This window comes from Trachurus trachurus (genome assembly GCF_905171665.1).
Source record: "Trachurus trachurus genome assembly, chromosome: 19".
Taxonomy (NCBI): domain Eukaryota; kingdom Metazoa; phylum Chordata; class Actinopteri; order Carangiformes; family Carangidae; genus Trachurus; species Trachurus trachurus.
In genome coordinates this window covers 12368334-12384596 of record NC_139913.1, presented here as the reverse complement: position 1 = coordinate 12384596, position 16263 = coordinate 12368334, and the positions used below count along the sequence as shown (strand labels likewise).

At 44.2% G+C, this 16263-nt stretch overlaps 1 protein-coding gene across 3 annotated transcripts in view; it reads right to left on the bottom strand.

Annotated features, from left to right (window-relative positions):
• Positions 1 to 262: 262 nt before the first annotated feature.
• The window catches only part of LOC311002555 (uncharacterized protein), a 42228-nt gene continuing 26227 nt past the window's right edge, over positions 263 to 16263 (bottom strand). For all 3 annotated transcript variants that reach the window (XM_083993951.1, XM_083993953.1, XM_083993952.1), the window contains 19 exons: positions 16078 to 16259; positions 15786 to 15966; positions 15413 to 15555; positions 13598 to 13779; positions 11713 to 11969; positions 10867 to 11092; positions 10603 to 10780; positions 8912 to 9038; positions 8733 to 8822; positions 7910 to 8086; positions 7050 to 7324; positions 6724 to 6872; positions 5758 to 5842; positions 4904 to 5018; positions 3217 to 3351; positions 2868 to 3134; positions 1745 to 1874; positions 1481 to 1631; positions 263 to 938 (listed from right to left, as the gene is read on the bottom strand). In XM_083993951.1, the coding sequence (XP_083850077.1) occupies positions 525 to 938; positions 1481 to 1631; positions 1745 to 1874; positions 2868 to 3134; positions 3217 to 3351; positions 4904 to 5018; positions 5758 to 5842; positions 6724 to 6872; positions 7050 to 7324; positions 7910 to 8086; positions 8733 to 8822; positions 8912 to 9038; positions 10603 to 10780; positions 10867 to 11092; positions 11713 to 11969; positions 13598 to 13779; positions 15413 to 15555; positions 15786 to 15966; positions 16078 to 16259 (3464 nt within the window). In that variant the 3' untranslated portion in view covers positions 263 to 524. The remainder of the gene's footprint in view (positions 939 to 1480; positions 1632 to 1744; positions 1875 to 2867; positions 3135 to 3216; positions 3352 to 4903; positions 5019 to 5757; positions 5843 to 6723; positions 6873 to 7049; positions 7325 to 7909; positions 8087 to 8732; positions 8823 to 8911; positions 9039 to 10602; positions 10781 to 10866; positions 11093 to 11712; positions 11970 to 13597; positions 13780 to 15412; positions 15556 to 15785; positions 15967 to 16077; positions 16260 to 16263) is intronic.

The window sequence follows — 16263 nt, the reverse complement described above, 5'->3', positions numbered from 1 at the left end:
CTTCTCTGAACACTGACGTGTAAACTCTAGTACAGTTTTCCTGTCAGTACAGTCGGAGTAGTGGAGGAGCATCAGCCTGCTCCCTGTGGCAGTGTCATAAGCAGGAATGATGGGAGCCTGTCCAGGCAGCTAGAGAACAGAGCAGCAGCATCTCTGTTCACACATGAGGCAAACTCACACATATTCAGTTCAAATGTTTTTATTTTGTTTTTTTTTATTTTGAAGGAATGCTGAAGAACCATTATAATAGAGGAATTAAAAAAGGCTAAAAAACATTATGTTAACTGTAACTGACCCTTTTAAAACAGTACACAGACTAGAAAACGTACATCTGTGTCAAGTTCATTGGCAATAAAAAACAGGTTTTGGACAGAAAAACGAAAAAGGAATGTGCAAAATAAAGATGCAGTACAGTACAGTACATCAATTAAAAGAATCTAAACCAGTGCAGTTAGGGTAAAGTTAAAAACGATAATAAAACACTGAACCCGTCACTATAGTGCAAAATATCCTACAGCTGACTCTCAGACGAACAGGTACAGAGCCAGGTCTTTAGTGTGAAGATGCTGCGCCAGGTTCTGGATGCGGCACAGTCGGACGTTGTGAGCATCTCCGGCGCTGTACACTCTGAAGATGTGGTAGCGCTCCTTCTCCCTCAGAGCCAGGTCCAGCTCGTTGGCAGAGAGCTGGATGAACGACTTCTCCTTCTTTATAGTGGACTTGACCTCCACGTACACCACCTCCGCCCCTCCTCCAGCTCCGAAGGTGAGCTTGAAGTCGTAGGGCTGGCCGCTCTCTCCATCCCGGTTGCACCACTCGATGTGGGCGGGGCATCCGGCGTCACCGCTGTCCCTCCAGTCGCACAGGAAGGAGTTGACCAGCTGCTCTCCCCACTCGCCGATCCCCGCCAAATCCATGGTGTCATCTGATAACACCACCTGCAAGGAGAACAGCAGTTAGCACTAGCAGGCCAACCCTGGGCTAATGGGAAACCAACACATCTGGCGGGTGCATAGATATATATACTGACTAGATGCCGCCTTCTGCTTCTCAGCGTACGTCAATAGCGCCGCCATCTTGGTCCGGGGTTTCTGACCATAGACATACAGTATATACGTCTGACAAGCAGTCAGACCCGGTCAGACCCTTGTTGAACAAATGTTAGTGCATTTATGCATGTGGGTGTGTGTCTGAGTATGTAAGTGTATGTTTAATACATTAAAAAAAAAAATGTTGTTGTATCATAAATATATGTCTGACATTTATAATAAACCAAACGGCTTGAAAATCGGTTGAATATTCAGTGAGTTATGGCGATTTTAATCATTGATAGACCTCTGCCTCTGTTGACTAATGCAGTAAGTAGAGGCTTCCCCCGGACCAAGATGGCGGCCGCGTTGACGTATTCCACTCAATAGAGCTGCCTGGGAACGCGGCATCTTGTCAATATATACTATATCTATGTGGCGGGTGTACTGACGGTGCTGGGGATCTGGCAGGTGAGCTTCATGTCCTCCAGTGTGGCCTGGGGAAGCTTGGTCCACATGGGGAAGTCCAGGTTCAGAGGGGGACGCTGAGTGTCCGCAGTCCCCTGGAACTTACTGGAAAGCAGCACGGCCTCAGGGACGACACTGAGAAAGAGTGGGAGGAAGGGGAGTGGGATTATAGATTAAAATCAGCAAGTGCTCTTCAAATAAAAACCTGAGACTTGAGAGAGAGTGTGGGAGGAGGGGGAGGAGCCTACAGGCTGCTGGGAGGAGGCTGCTCTCCGACGCCGTCAGCGGGCTGTGCAGGTGGAGGCCTCTGTGCTGGTGTGGGATGTGGGAGACGCTCCTCTCTGTCAGACTCACTGGTTCCATTCTGCTTGTTGTATCCTGCCAGACAGAGAAGGAGGAGGAAGAACTCATGTTACTAACTACAGAGGATCTCTGCTCTGTCACACTGCAGATAAAACTGGATGAGCTGATCTGTCACCAGCAGCTCCGTGGAACATAAAGGTAGATGTTCATGTCTTCTTTGATTATAAAGCAGCTCTAGGTTCTATATTCATACTGTGAAAGCACTAAAGCCTTAGTACACACTGAAAAACACCCAGCCTGTATTCACAAACTGAAACCTTAAACCTTAAAACCAGTCGTCAGTGACTTTATAACATCACAACAAAACAATGAAAGCTCTCAGCTGTCAGGTTGATGAGGGGAGGGTTGTTAAAGGAGACATATTATGCTCCTTTTCCACAAATTAAAATAGTTCCCAGGTGTCTTAAAGACATGTCTGTGGCATGCTTTGGTCAAAATACCCCAAGGATCAAACATCACAGCTCTTTTCATCCACTGAAAACAGCCCTGTTCAGAACGGCTGGTTTCAGTGCCTGTCCCTTTAAATGCAAATTAACCACTGCTTGCCCCACCCCTTCTACTGGTACCAGGTAGGGGTGGTGTTATGCAAATTTTAAAAAAAAACTAATGACATCATTGCCAGACAACTGAGAGAACAGCTCGTAAAACCGCATGGATTTTAACCTCTGGAGCCTGAAAATTACCGATTTTTTTGTTAATTCACACATTTTGGGACCGGAAGGCAAAACAAACACCCAAAAAGTGATATTTCCATAACATGTCCCCTTTAAAACCAGTCGTCAGGACTTATGTGACTTTATGACATCACAACAAAACAATGAAAGCTCTCTGCTAGGCCCAGCCAGCTGTCAGGTTGATTATAGGATGTGATCAGTGTTAATGTTAGTCACTATGTGCTCATCCCTACGCAGGTATTTGAGCTATAAAAAATACAGAAGCCCTGCTCGGTGCAGCTGTCAGTTCAATGTCCCCTGTAGCGTGTAGACAGGTAGTGTTTAAATGTGTAACCTGGAGGTGGTTGTGAGGTGGGGGTGCTGGAGGCCACGGCAGCAGGCTGAGGGGGGTCTTGTTGGCTGACGGCTCTGTGAGGGAGGGGCTGGTCTGGGGGTCTGCTGGTCCTGAGTGGCTGGTTTCCCTCAGAGCTGCAGGGACTCTGGGGGGCGGCGTGGCTGCCCTCTGTGGACCGAGCCTCTCTCTCCGGGTCCCGATCTTTGGGCCCAGCAGGAGGAGGCCACATCTTCATGACAGCGTCCACTACGCCTCCACCCGGCTGACCTGTTAGCACACAGACGCTGTGAGTCATGGGAAATGTAGTTTCATTTCATTTCTTCCTTTATTGTGATCACTGTGTGAGTACCTGATCGACTGGCTCCTGTGTTCTGCATGGAGGCTTTAGGAGGCCAGCAGACCAGCGTCTCCTCCCCATCTGTCTGTGGTGCAGGGTGGTCCGGCTCCGCCAGGGAACTGACGGAGGAGTAACTCCTCGACATCACTGAAGACCAGAATTAAAAACCAACGAAGGAGAGGAGAGGTTAACAGCTGTGACACAACAATCAATCTTCTCACATATTCTGTAACAAATAAGTCTTTTGATCATATTAATCCTTGGTAATGTGTGTGAGAGTGTGTGTGCTCTGCTCCAGTGAGGAATCTTGTCCTCTCGCTCTCTAAGCTCTAAGCCTAATAGCTACTCTTTTATAGTGCACTCACCAACAGTGAACAATATTGAGTTAAAGGGATAGTTCAACATTTTGGCAAATTGGCTCATTGCCATAATCCCTATAGTTTTAGGAGTAGGTTCGTTACCTTTAATTGTCAGTGCAAGCTGTTTTTAGATCCGTGGAGCAGAGCCGCAAGCTGCTCAGTAGTAATTTGGTCTGTGTGTGTGTGTGTGTGTGTGTGTGTGTGTTATGAAACGGCGGAAATCGGGGCAGATGTGACAGAGAGCTGCAGAAACAGCAGATGTTTAGGATTCGTCTCAGGCTCAGTTATGTCACAGTTACAGTCACAAGATGATTCTCTGCATCAGCACTGAGCTGCAGACACATCAGTCCTGTCTCTGCTTCTCAAGCTTCTTACTGAAGATGTAACAGACATCCTTTTGATGTTTTGATGTTTCCACCTTGAACTGCACTGAACCAATGACAGGTCAGTTGAGGTTTTTAAAAACTGTGAACCGTCGTTTTTACTTTGTGTGTGTGTGTGTGTGTGTGTGTGTGTGTGTGTGTGTGTGTGTGTGTGTGTGTGTGTGTGTGTGTGTGTGTGTGTGTGTGTGTGTGTGTGTGTGTGTGTGTGTGTGTGTATGTTGGAGACTGGTTGTAGTGTGCTGGCAGTAGCAAGATGAAGTATTGTATGTGTCTGGGAAGATTCAGTCAATCAAATATAATATAACCGGCCTTATCCTGTGAGTCTGTTTATCTTCAGTGAGTAGTTGTGATTAAACTGTGAGCCACATTAGGATGACTCTGCTGCCCTGATTAAATGAACAGACATACTGTCATACTGTGGTTGATCTGGACCGCTCCTCTCTGCAGCTGGACAGTCACCACAGCACCAAATATAGATCACTCCACAACAAACAGAAACAGTTTTCCTCCTCCTGAACAACGTTTATTCCAGGGAGGAGACAGAGAGACAAACTACATGGGATTGTTTTGGGTCTTTTGATGGATGTAGTCAATAAAATCAACACGTAGAATGACTTTAGCCTCGTCTGTTTGGTGAAGATGGAGAGTTTACTCATGTCACCACCAGCAGCTTGTTGTGTTTGTTTTATCTTCTAGCTGACTGCTTTGATCTCTCCCCTTCAGACTAGTTTGTGTTTTTTCTTTGTTGAACTAATTCTGGAGCTGAGCCAGGTCTGTCTGTGAGTTTGCCTTTGGGTCCAACTGACCTAAGATGTGACACTACAGCCAGACCAATGCCGCAGAACCAGTGACAACATATTTTGTTCCCATGCACTTTTCCTCCCTGTCAAAACCTTTCCCACCATACATTTGACCTGGGGGTTCATGCGTGCAGAGATGGGAATAACAGCTCCGTACCTCTCTCCAGGCTCAGCTCTGGTCTGGGGGGCTCGGGCACCTCCCACTGCTCCTCCTCTCTGGGCAGCTCTCTGATGTCCTCTTTCTGCAGCAGTCTCTTCAGAGCTCCTTGGTCCTGCAGACACACACACACACACACAGTTTATGACCTTGTTGTGATGCCAGACATTATATGTGTTTCATATTTAAGAATTAAACATTTTTCACAAGCCTCCCAGGACTACAAGGACATGGATCTGAATGTGCTGCAGGCAACACACCGACGATGTATGACTACTCCATGTTTTGACACACTGTTTGGAGATGTGAGGACATGTTTAGCTCCTCCTCTCAGATCCTCTGGATAAAACGTTGATGACCTCATTAACCCGTCCTGCCAGTGACTTTGTTTGATCAATGGGATCAACACGATGTGGTCCAAATGTCCAATGACACTCGTCCAGTTACAGTAATTACCAGATAGAAGTGGATGTAATGAGCGTCACATCATCGGACTCCAGTGTATTAAACATCTGTCATGTTGCACAATCTCTTCATTAAAATCTTAAATGAGTCAACTGAGCCTCACCCAGATTCTGACACTGATGATACGACACAACTACAGCTATTTTAACCTCTGACCCTGGGTCTGTGTGACGGAGACGAGGGAGAGCAGGCAGATAAATGTGACTCCCTCCAGGGAAACAGCCTATTAGTTTCTGATAGGCTCAGCTCTGTGGTGGTGGCAGCAGTGTGTGTGTGTGTGTGTGTGTGTGTGTGTGTGTGTGTGTGTGTGTGTGTGTGTGTGCGTGTGTGTGTGTTGAGTTTGTGATGGAGAGGGACAGGGTATGGATTAGTGATCATATATCATTTACATCCAGTGTAGTGACCAGCGCGGTCAGGAAATGCGTCAGCTCTTTCCTGTGGTTGCTCTCAGTGCAGAACATTTTCACCAGCTCCCTGAAACAAACACACACACACACACACACACACACACACACACACACACACACACACACACACACACACACACACACACACACATGCAGGATTAGAAAGTGGTGCATGATAACACAAAGGACAAACACACACACCAGAATGTACACAGATACGAGCATCAGATTATCAGTTCCTTTGTTCAAGTTTCATGATTTCTTGAGTGTTGGGCCGTTACTGGTCCAAGATCTGTAGCATCATCAATAACACCCAAATGACTTCAGCACGCTTCTTTAAGAAAAATGTCTTCATATGAATTTGATTCTCTTTCTTGTGGACAGTTTTAATGAGTTTATGTATATAAGTTACATTCATCATAAATTTCAAGGAATGTTTCGTTTTCTTCTTTTAAAGTTATTGTTGGACATTTCTGGCCTCTCTGGACAGGTCAGTGAAGAGAGACAGAAGCAGGGGAATGATATTCACTAAAGATCATCTCAGTCGGGAGTCAAACCAGCGATCAACTGCTCTGAGGCGGACTCTGAAAACTGTCCTGTAAACCCCAAAATAATCTTGCCCCTACCTCCAGGTTGAGAACCACTACTCCAGTCACATTTCTGTCTCAGTTCTCAGAGACTGATCTTTAACTAGCTTTGGTTAATTAATGATAATTTCTCTACACTCTGATTAACTGAAATATCTTCATTCTAAACATACAAACATCACCGGCTGGTGCAAGTACTTTCTATAGTTAGAAGAATGGCACTGTGGGAAAAGACCATGTTTTCTCAATGAACTTGAATGTTTTGTTGGACTGACACACTGAGACAGTAACGAATATGAATAAAATAAGAATGACTGTATTAATCCCCAAAGGGAAATTCATTAGGCCTCAGAAATCAGACCTGCAGATGTCCAGCTTGGAGGAAAGGTGATCCTTCTGGATGTAGAGCTCCTTCTCATCCCTCAGCAGACAGATGACGTCCTGCAGCTCCACCACTGGTTCGTCACTGTCAACCACATCCAGCTGGTAGCGGATGTACAGTTTACCCACCTGGGAACAGACAGACAGTGACACCAGATCTGACAACACAGAGATCCAAAACACTAACTAAACTAAAGTTATTCAGATGCTAATTACACACAGAGTTAGAAATTCTGCTTGATCAAACAGGAAACAACCTCCAGGTCCAAAAACCTGCTCTGGACCAAGAAGCTGTAAGTGCCATACCTGTGCGAAGTAAAGACGTTTGATCTTCTCTCTGATGTTGTTGTTGATCAGATCTGAGTAGACATCAGCCAGCTCCTCGTGGTGGTAGAGGAACCTCTGGATGTAGGGGACGACAGAGTGCACCATGGCCTGCATGGCGTGACAGGGCCTCAGGTTCTCAGTCAGAGGCTCCGTCTTGACGCAGTGGGACAGAGGACGGATGCCACAGATTTCCAGAAATAAGGATCGGTCCTTCTCTTGGAAGGCAGGTACAGTGTTTGGTCGTTCTCCTGGGACTATGGGACACAAATAAATTTGTATTTCTCGGTTTAATTATTTCTACTCAGTATAATCAAACTGTGTTAACGTTTTTCTCCATTGGTTTGGCTCATTTCTTGAAACAGAAATTACATTCTCTAAACACCATGGACAAACCTCCAAACCACTTGGCAAGTGTTCACAACAGAATTGAATTTCTCATTAATTTCATCAAATTGCAAATGTCTCAGTACGTCTTTGAAAATGATTAAGTGTAGATAGCCTATAGTTAGCACAATTTCCAAGTGAATAGATCTTGTTGATCTAAACTGATTGTTGATTCTCAGTCTAATGGTTGTTCCAAAACATGTCAGCATCATTTCAATGCATAATAGTATATTATGTTGTATACATTTTCTTTTTAAAGGAGTTTAGTTTTGACACATGAGTGAACTGTTTTGGGAGAGAGATGAGCTTTTGCTAGTGAGCTATGGTGTTGTGCTGAACTGTAAGACTGGTTTACTAAATGATCTTAGATCATCAGAGTTTTGAGAATGTAAATTTCCATTTCAAGAACTGAGCCAAACCAATGGAGAAAAACTGTAACATGTAGCAGCAAGTACCAGAGCTGCCAGTCCTGCCCCCTCTGGGAGCAGCCTTCGGCAGGTGGAGCAGACAGACCGTCTTGTGAGGTTTGAAGATCTTCTCCAGCTCTCTGTTGTCAGCAATCATGGGTTTGCATGCCAGACTCACCCAGGTGTTTTCCTTGGTGGGGAACACCCTCTTATCAGACACCATACCTGGACACAGGAATACAGGAAGTCAGCTGCACATAGTTCATCAGTGTCCCTAACTGTTCACACTTTGAGATGATCCTGCCCCAGAGACATTAAGGGCCAGTGAGTGTTAGTCATTGTTTGACAGGTGACTACCAAGGTGGGACCAGACAGCAAAACCAGCTCCTCTCCTGCAGGCCTGCTCACAGCAGACTCTAACACTCAAACTGTTTAGGATTATCTAAGTTTCTTCATCCACAGCAGAGCGAGCATGGAACAGCTGACTTTGTATTGGTGAGCGTAAGAGAAAGCAGCAGCCTTCTCCAGAAACAGGGAGGCCTTGCAGCCAGACAGGAAAGGACTGGGTACTGTAACATGACCTGACTGGGCCTGACCTCTCCAAGTACAACACAGAACCGCAACAGAACTGTTAACCTTTGCAAATGTACATATACTGTATAATGTCTCTTTCTATTTAGCTTGTTCAGGTTGTGGTTGTGGCTGCAGTGGTCAAAGAGTTAATTTGGGACTTGTATATTCACACACATACCTGTTGTATGCCACAATTCCCAGAGCTGCATGCAACCCTGGCTACACCCTTTATACCATGGCACCATCATTTTGCACATGTATGTATGTGTGTGTGTGTGTGTGTGTGTGTGACACTTACCCTTCAAAGTGGAGCAGTAACCATGATTCAGAAGTATGAACTGAGGGGTGTTGTCCTGTTCTCCTGGCACATTGTTCTTACATTTTTGAGCTGTTGTGGAGGAAATCATATCATATCATAACATAATCTATCATAACATATCACAACACAACACAACACAACAGATTGCATGTCCTTACCAAGTCTGGCGTACAGCACTGAGACATCCTGTAGCACTTCATCACTTGGTATGGGAGATGAGGAGCAGATCAGCTCCATCAGACCCACATACTGATTCATGCTGGGGCTGGGCTCCACACCAAGGAGCTAAATATAAGAGAAGCACATAACAGATACATGTGTAAAATGCACATTAGCTCAAAACAGGCAATTATAAGAGCATCCCCTATGGGCTCCAAGCCCTAAAAGCAGGCGATTGGTGATTTGATTTCCAACCAGTATGTCATCCCCCCATTGTTTTTTCAAAAAATGTTGTCCAGTAATAATCACTCTGATATTGCTATGGTCGCAGCAAGCAGTCTAGCAGCTTCTTAGCTCTTGGCAACAAGCACATTTTAACTTTTCTCTTTTAACTACTGATTTTATTTTATTCTATTTTTAACACCTCTTCATTCACTAACACTAATTCTGAAATACTGCCACACTATTTGCCCTGGGAGTTTATAGTGGTGTTGATTGTGAGTGTTTTCATAACCCCGAGGGCTAAGTCCAACAAAGCCCTCAGGGAGCTGTGCACTCCAGAACAAGTAGCCAGAGGCTTTCTACGTCACTGCTGGAGATTCTGGCCTTGTGTCACTGGTGGACACTCCAGCCAACCAGAGGAAACAACATGCCTGACTCAAACAATAAACAGTGCGATGCTACACCCCCATCTGGGTTCCTCAGACTAAATCTCCATTATGCTGGTTTCTGCCATCATGAAGGACACCACCCACCCAGCAGATGGACTGTTTGTCCCCCTCCCCTCAGGCAGAAGGCTGAGGAGCATCGAAGACAGGACATCTCAGCTGAAGTTCAGTTCCTTTCCAGAGGCTGAGATTGGTAAACTCACTGCTTCGTTAACTGAACCCTCGGCCCCCTGCTGCTGCTGCTGCTGCTGCTGCTGCTGCTGCTGCTGCTGTGGACTCACTTATGTTTTCACTTGTATTTCTGGTTGATGGATTCATTTAAATATTTGTATCCCATTTCCTGTTTGTTTTCTATCTTTTTATTACTAGTATTATTGTTATACTTTTTTCTTTACTTTACTTGAGGTAAAATAAGCCCTCTGGGTCTCTTACCTATCTGGCAGTACAATATATTTTCTTTGTTTTACATGTTCAAATGTATAAATCAAACTCACATCTAGGGATGTCACGATTACAGATTTTCTTGATGCGATTACTGTCAAAGAAATAATCACGGTATTACGATTATCACGATTATTATGCATTAATTATTTTCACAACACTATTAATGTGTAAAATCAAATATAGTTAAAATATACATTACTAATTATAAAATATTTTAAATATCTATTAAAATATGACCAATTATTAATCCGCCAGGTGGATTTTTTTTTAAATTACAAATGACACTCTAGCATTTAAATTCCTACCAATTCAATGCTACGTTAGGTAAATGGACCAGTATCTGTGTATTTACCTTTTGTCGCAAATCTGCCAACACGGTTCATACATGATCTTCTTTTTTTTAAGCGACGTATTTAGGAATATTTGCGATCAATTAATTGTGGTGTTTAATACCGCGATTAATTGTGAAAACAAGTAATTGTGACATCCCTACTCACATCAAATCAAACACATGTGAGAATGCAGTGAAATGACTTGTGCTACAGTAACAGAGAAGGAGCAGCTATGGAGTGGCATACTCTGGTGAAGAAGTCCCTCATGCCCTCCAGATGGGTGTAAAAAGGAGCCAGGACTTTGGGCTCCTGAACGCTGCTGTCTGATCTGGTCAGATCTTTGTAGCGCTGGAACATGGTGGTGGTGTCGTTCCAACACACCTCCTTCAGGTGGTAGAAGCGTCCTGAGCACCAGTCACCTCGTCTGGGGAAGACAAGGTTTCACTCAGGAGCTTAGACTTTGACATGAACCTGAGAAACAAAGTGCAAAGAGCTGACGTCGCGTCGTACCTGTTGTATTCTATGAAGACTGCAGGGGTGTGCTGGAACAGCTCCTTCAGGCTGCTCTGGGAACAGTTTTTGTACAGGTAGGTGTACATGTTGTGAATGTGCTGAACAGTGCTGGTGAAGCCGGCCCCCTCTGACTCTTGCTCAGGTTGTGTCTGCTCCTCGGGTTCGGTGCACCACTCCTTCAGGTAGGAAATCAGAGACTCCACTGAGACGCTTTGTCTCATTCCTGAAGGAAGAAAAAGACAGTCACAGACCGCCTGTACATCCATCATGATCTGATCATGATGGACCTTGATAGTTTTCAGCTGTTTTTGGATGTTTGTCTAATCTTTAAGGTTTTGAACGGTCTAGCCCCTCAACCATTACAGAACTTCATAAAGAAAAAATCCTCTAGAATAAACACCAGAGCACTAACTAGAGGTGACATACAACGGCGCAAAACCAAATTTGGTCAAATGGTGGTGTCCATCAGAGGAACACAGTCCTGGAATATATTACCAGTTTACGTTAGAGACTGTGCCACTTATACCACTTTCAAAAAGACCCTCAAACAGTGGTTAGTAGCAAGCCAGACCTGCTCTCATACGTAACTTTTTGTCTTTCTATTTTTCTATATGGACTCGTAATGCGAATTAATGTGAATTGGGACCTATTTTTTTGTGTAAAACTGTGTTTTATCTATTTGTATACTGGTATATTGTTTGTATGTTATAACTTGCCTTAGGACAACGGATGTGAATTAGCAGCTATGCTAACTCCGGCATATTTACATTAATATTCAATGTCCTAATCAAATAAATCAAAAAATAAATAACTCCACCGTAGGAGAAGGAGACCCATCTTTACCCAGAGCTCTGCTGAAGTCACCGAGGTCTGTGTCGGCGCTGTCGATGTAGTAAACGTGAGTCCCCAGCAGGCTCCTGACCTCCTCTGATGGCAGGTAGACCGAGTTGGGACAGAGGTACTTCTTGTCACTCTTGCCTCCCTCCAGTGGACGATAGGCCGGCAGCCACTCAAGACAGCGTAAGCAGTGGTAGAAGGAAGAGTTGGTGTCTTTGTTGCTGTCGATCACTCGGGCGGTGAGGTACTGGGAGTAGCGGTGTCTGACGGAGAGAGAGAGAGAGAGGCCGGGGTTGGAACAGAATAGTTGCTGCTGCTGCTGCACAGTGACCTCTTCTTTACACCCTGTCAAATAACCTCAGAGATACTTTGATTACTCTGCGTCTTCAGCTGCAGCTCAGTGATCTTCATGTCATTAAAGTGTCAGGACTGTGTGACCCACATCCCACTGCACAGTATCCAGGACTCAGCAGAGCTACTCGTGCTCAGTGATCAGAAACTGAGAAGCTCTGAAGAGAAATCTACTTTAGTCAAGTGGACCTGTTAACTCAGTGGCGTCCTGTCTGAATCTGTCCTGTTAATGACTCCCGGTAGTAGAACTGTCACATTACTTTTATCCTTACAGAAATAATCCAGTCAACACTGATGATTTGTGAATGACCCCTAACAGCTCCAGAAGGCTGGATAGGTGATATGTCCTAATTATTTTTCTTAAACTAACTCTTTCATTGTCCCTACAGTATGTCGCCTTCTCAATGCAGTAACAGCAGACATCGTACACAGTGCTGGGCAGATTACCACCTTCTTTTTACACATACTAATACAGGCGCACAATCACCGCAATCTACTTTGAGGCTCAGTAAATTGCATCAAGGTATTTTTATTTTTGCACATCAGGAGAGAAATACCCCTTATTGCATATGTATTAAGTCAAAGGTATGTTAAACACTATCTTCATTGCGCACTGTTAGGAAATCAATTTGTTTGATCTTTAGTTTGCACACATTTTCACTTTTAGTCAATCAGGCTCTTAGAGGAATGATGATTTTTTTTTGTGAATACAATACTTGTCATTTCCAAAAGTGTCTTCATTCAAAGTGACTTCATTCCAAAAATATTACATAATAACACAACATTATTTATCCTTACTTTTTCAAGATAGTAGAAAAGACAGCGTTAGTAAAGCAGCAGAAACTGAAGTGTGGTGTCTTCTTTTCTTTTTTTTTCCTGGAAGCCATTTTTGGCAATGCTAGGCGGGACTTCTTAATTAACTGCTCCACCTACAAGTGTTGTTGCTATGTTAAACCTATGCTTCCACTATGTAAGTTTGAACTATGTTGATGGACTGCCCCCCTAGATATTTTATTTTATTTTTTTGTCTTTTTGTTTTATTTAGTTTTGTAACCATGAATAACTATCTTAGCAGGTAAAGATACTCTCAGCTTTTCCCTTCTTTTTTGTTTTTGGAACTTTACACCCCAATGTCATATTCTTCAGTTGACTCATACCTGCTAAAATGGGCAATTTGTTTTCTGTTTGTTTGTTTGTTGGATGGTTGGTCGGTCTGTTTCTTTGTTTTGTTTCGTCTTCCTTTTGTGTGTGTTATGTCTGTTTGTTAAAAAAGGCAAAAAAAAAACCTCACAAATAAAAAATTTTTTTTTTAAAGTGTGGTGTCTTCTGAGTAGCTGTAGTTTTAGGAAATAGTTGGCAAGAGATATTTCATTGGACATAACCAGACAAACAGGGAGAAACATGCCTGTGTCTGTGACAGTGTGTGTGTGTGTGTGTGTGTGTGTGTGTGTGTGTGTGTGTGTGTGTGTGTGTGTGTGTGTGTGTGTGTGTGTGTGTGTGTGTGTGTGTGTGTGTGTGTGTGTGTGTGTGTGTGTGTTACCCAGTGTCCCAGTTGGTGGCCAGCAGCTTCAGTAAGCTGGTCCTCTGCTGCCGGAGGTCGGAGTCCGACAGCTGGGCTGTGGCCAGGGCTTCAAACTCCGCACATGGGTAGTCATCAAGCACACAGCCGTCTCCAGAGGTGATGTGCCACATTGTGCTTTCAGATGACCAGTGGCTGTTGGCCTGAAGGAGGGGGAGGTGGAAGAGCAGGAGGATTCAGGATTTTTTTTTATTGAATAGATTCAATAAAACACCTGCCGAGTCCCATCACGATGAGATAACTGTGTGAATGACTCACCAGCTCAGTGTGGTACATATAAAGGTTAGACTGCATCTCTGTTCACACACCAGACAGTTTTAACTCTGACCTCCACACTGCTACAATGCTAGAACCTGCGTCTGACATCATTGTAATGTCAGACGCTTATATAATGGTACAGTGGGTTATCAGGGCAACATTGAGAGGAAAAAATAAATGTTGGAGAATAAAGTCATAATACTTTGAGAGTGAAGTGTGATTACATGTTCCTTATTGTGCCAGAGGGGAAATTTCACAAGATTTCAACTGTGGACCTTGGAGCATCCTGTAAAGTTTGTCTGTGGTTTGGCACATTAACATCAGGACAAAAGGTTGTCTATCAATATAGGCGACCCTGTTTCTTGCACAAACAGCAGCTACAGGAGCAGAAACATGTCAGTTTCTCGTTTTTTTTTTTCATTTCAAATGAATACTAGAATCAGCTCCTGTTGGCTGTTTCCACCAGTAACCAGACAAGCTCCAGTAAAGGTCTGTCCCTCCTGAGTCACAGTGTTGAACAGTAGCAACAAGTGTGATTAAAATGTCAAATAAAGTTGACCTTTGGTGTCTCACACTCTCTCTGTGTTTCCACAGATCCACCGGAGCTCCATCTCTCTGCACCAACCTCTCCCACCAGAAGCTTCCTTCATCAGCTCTTGTTAACATTTCCATGTTTTCCATATTATGTGTTATAAACTGTTTTCTTGTCTGTATACAACATCTATGTCACGTCTGTCCGTCCTGGGTGAGGGATCCCTCCTCTGTCTCTCACCCTGAGGTTTCTCCAATTTTTCCCTGTTAAAATGGTTTTCTATGGAGTTTTTCCTCAGTGGATGTGAGGGTCTAAGGACAGAGGATGTTGTTATGATGCCATGTAAAGCCCTTTGAGACAAACTGTAAAAATGGGCTATACAAATAAAATTGCCTCGCCTTCCCTTCCCTTTGAACTCTTGAATATAAAATGTCATTGCTTCTATATTTTATCCTGTTTGACATTTGAGTTACATAAATTATGGTCAAAACTGTGTAACATGAGTGATGAATGAATATACATGAATATAGACTTTTTGCTCTGGCTTGTGTTTCTATAAAGCAGGGAATACCTGCCATCCAGTAACCCAGCATTATATGATGGCAGCAGATGTCTAACAGTGACTGATGGTGTCAGGACAAATGCACACATAATGCCCTGTATCTGTGGCTCAGGGTAAAACAGAGAGGAATGAACAATGTGTCTCTGACACCTTCCTCTTCTGCTCATCTTGAAGGTAGATATTAATCTCCCTAGACATCGCTGTTAATATCTTCATCCTCTAATGACGACCCGACTCACTGTGATGAGTCATGTTTGTTTTCTGGTGCAGAAGCAGAGTGTGACTCTGGTGTCCATGCAACCAGTAGATACTGTGTCTTTACATAACACATCCACAGCCTGTTCATGTCTACGCTGACAGATGCAGCTTTAGCCGAGTGTGACTGAGTGTGACTGAGGTGACGGTGCACTGATGCCCTCCTCACCAGTTCTTTAGCGGAGAGCGTTCGTTTCTCTTTGCGGATGATGAGGCCGTCTCTGACCCCCAGTCTGCTGAACAGCTCCCTCCATCCTGCTTCATCACCATCGGTCTGCAGGTAGCATGGACTTAGTAAGATCCAGTCACAGCCTGGTGGAGGAAGAGGAAGTGTCAGGATACAAGACTAAATCAAAACTTTGTTAAACCTAAAAGAAAGACAAATACTGAGCTGTATTATTTTTTTCAAAACAAAGGAGAGCCAGTTGTCTTTTTGTCAGTTGGAGGGGGCAGCAAATGACCACAGACCAGAGTCCAACTTCTAAGGACTGGTTGCTAATGTTACCAAATGTGTGTGTGTGTGTGTGTGTGTTCCTCTGTACCTGGCAGCTCCTGGAGCAGGTTGATGTTGCCATACTCTTCAGAGAAATGCACTCTGTCCTGTCCTGGACACAGCAACCCCTTGTTGGTCAGGACAGGTACTGCAACGTCCGAGTACTGACTGGAGGAGGAATGCTGCTTGATCAGAACCAGGTAGCTCACCACCACCGCCTCAGGCTTCAACTGATGGTGATGAAGATGAAGAAAAATGATTATTTAAGATCAATTATTACAAGATTAGATTTTAATGACTGAGATGGAAACCCAGTGGATCCAGTAAATCCATTGTGCTACCTTCCATTTGTTGTTGCGTATGGAGGGGTAGATGTGCTGCTCCAACAGCTCCTGAGGCTCCAGTTCATGGACTCCCAGTCTTCGGAGCAGCTCTCGAATCTGTTGACTCTCCAGAGGGTCCAGGCAGTTCAGCAGAGAGGGATGAACCACGTTCACATCCTTGTACAGCGCAGACAGTGGACCTTT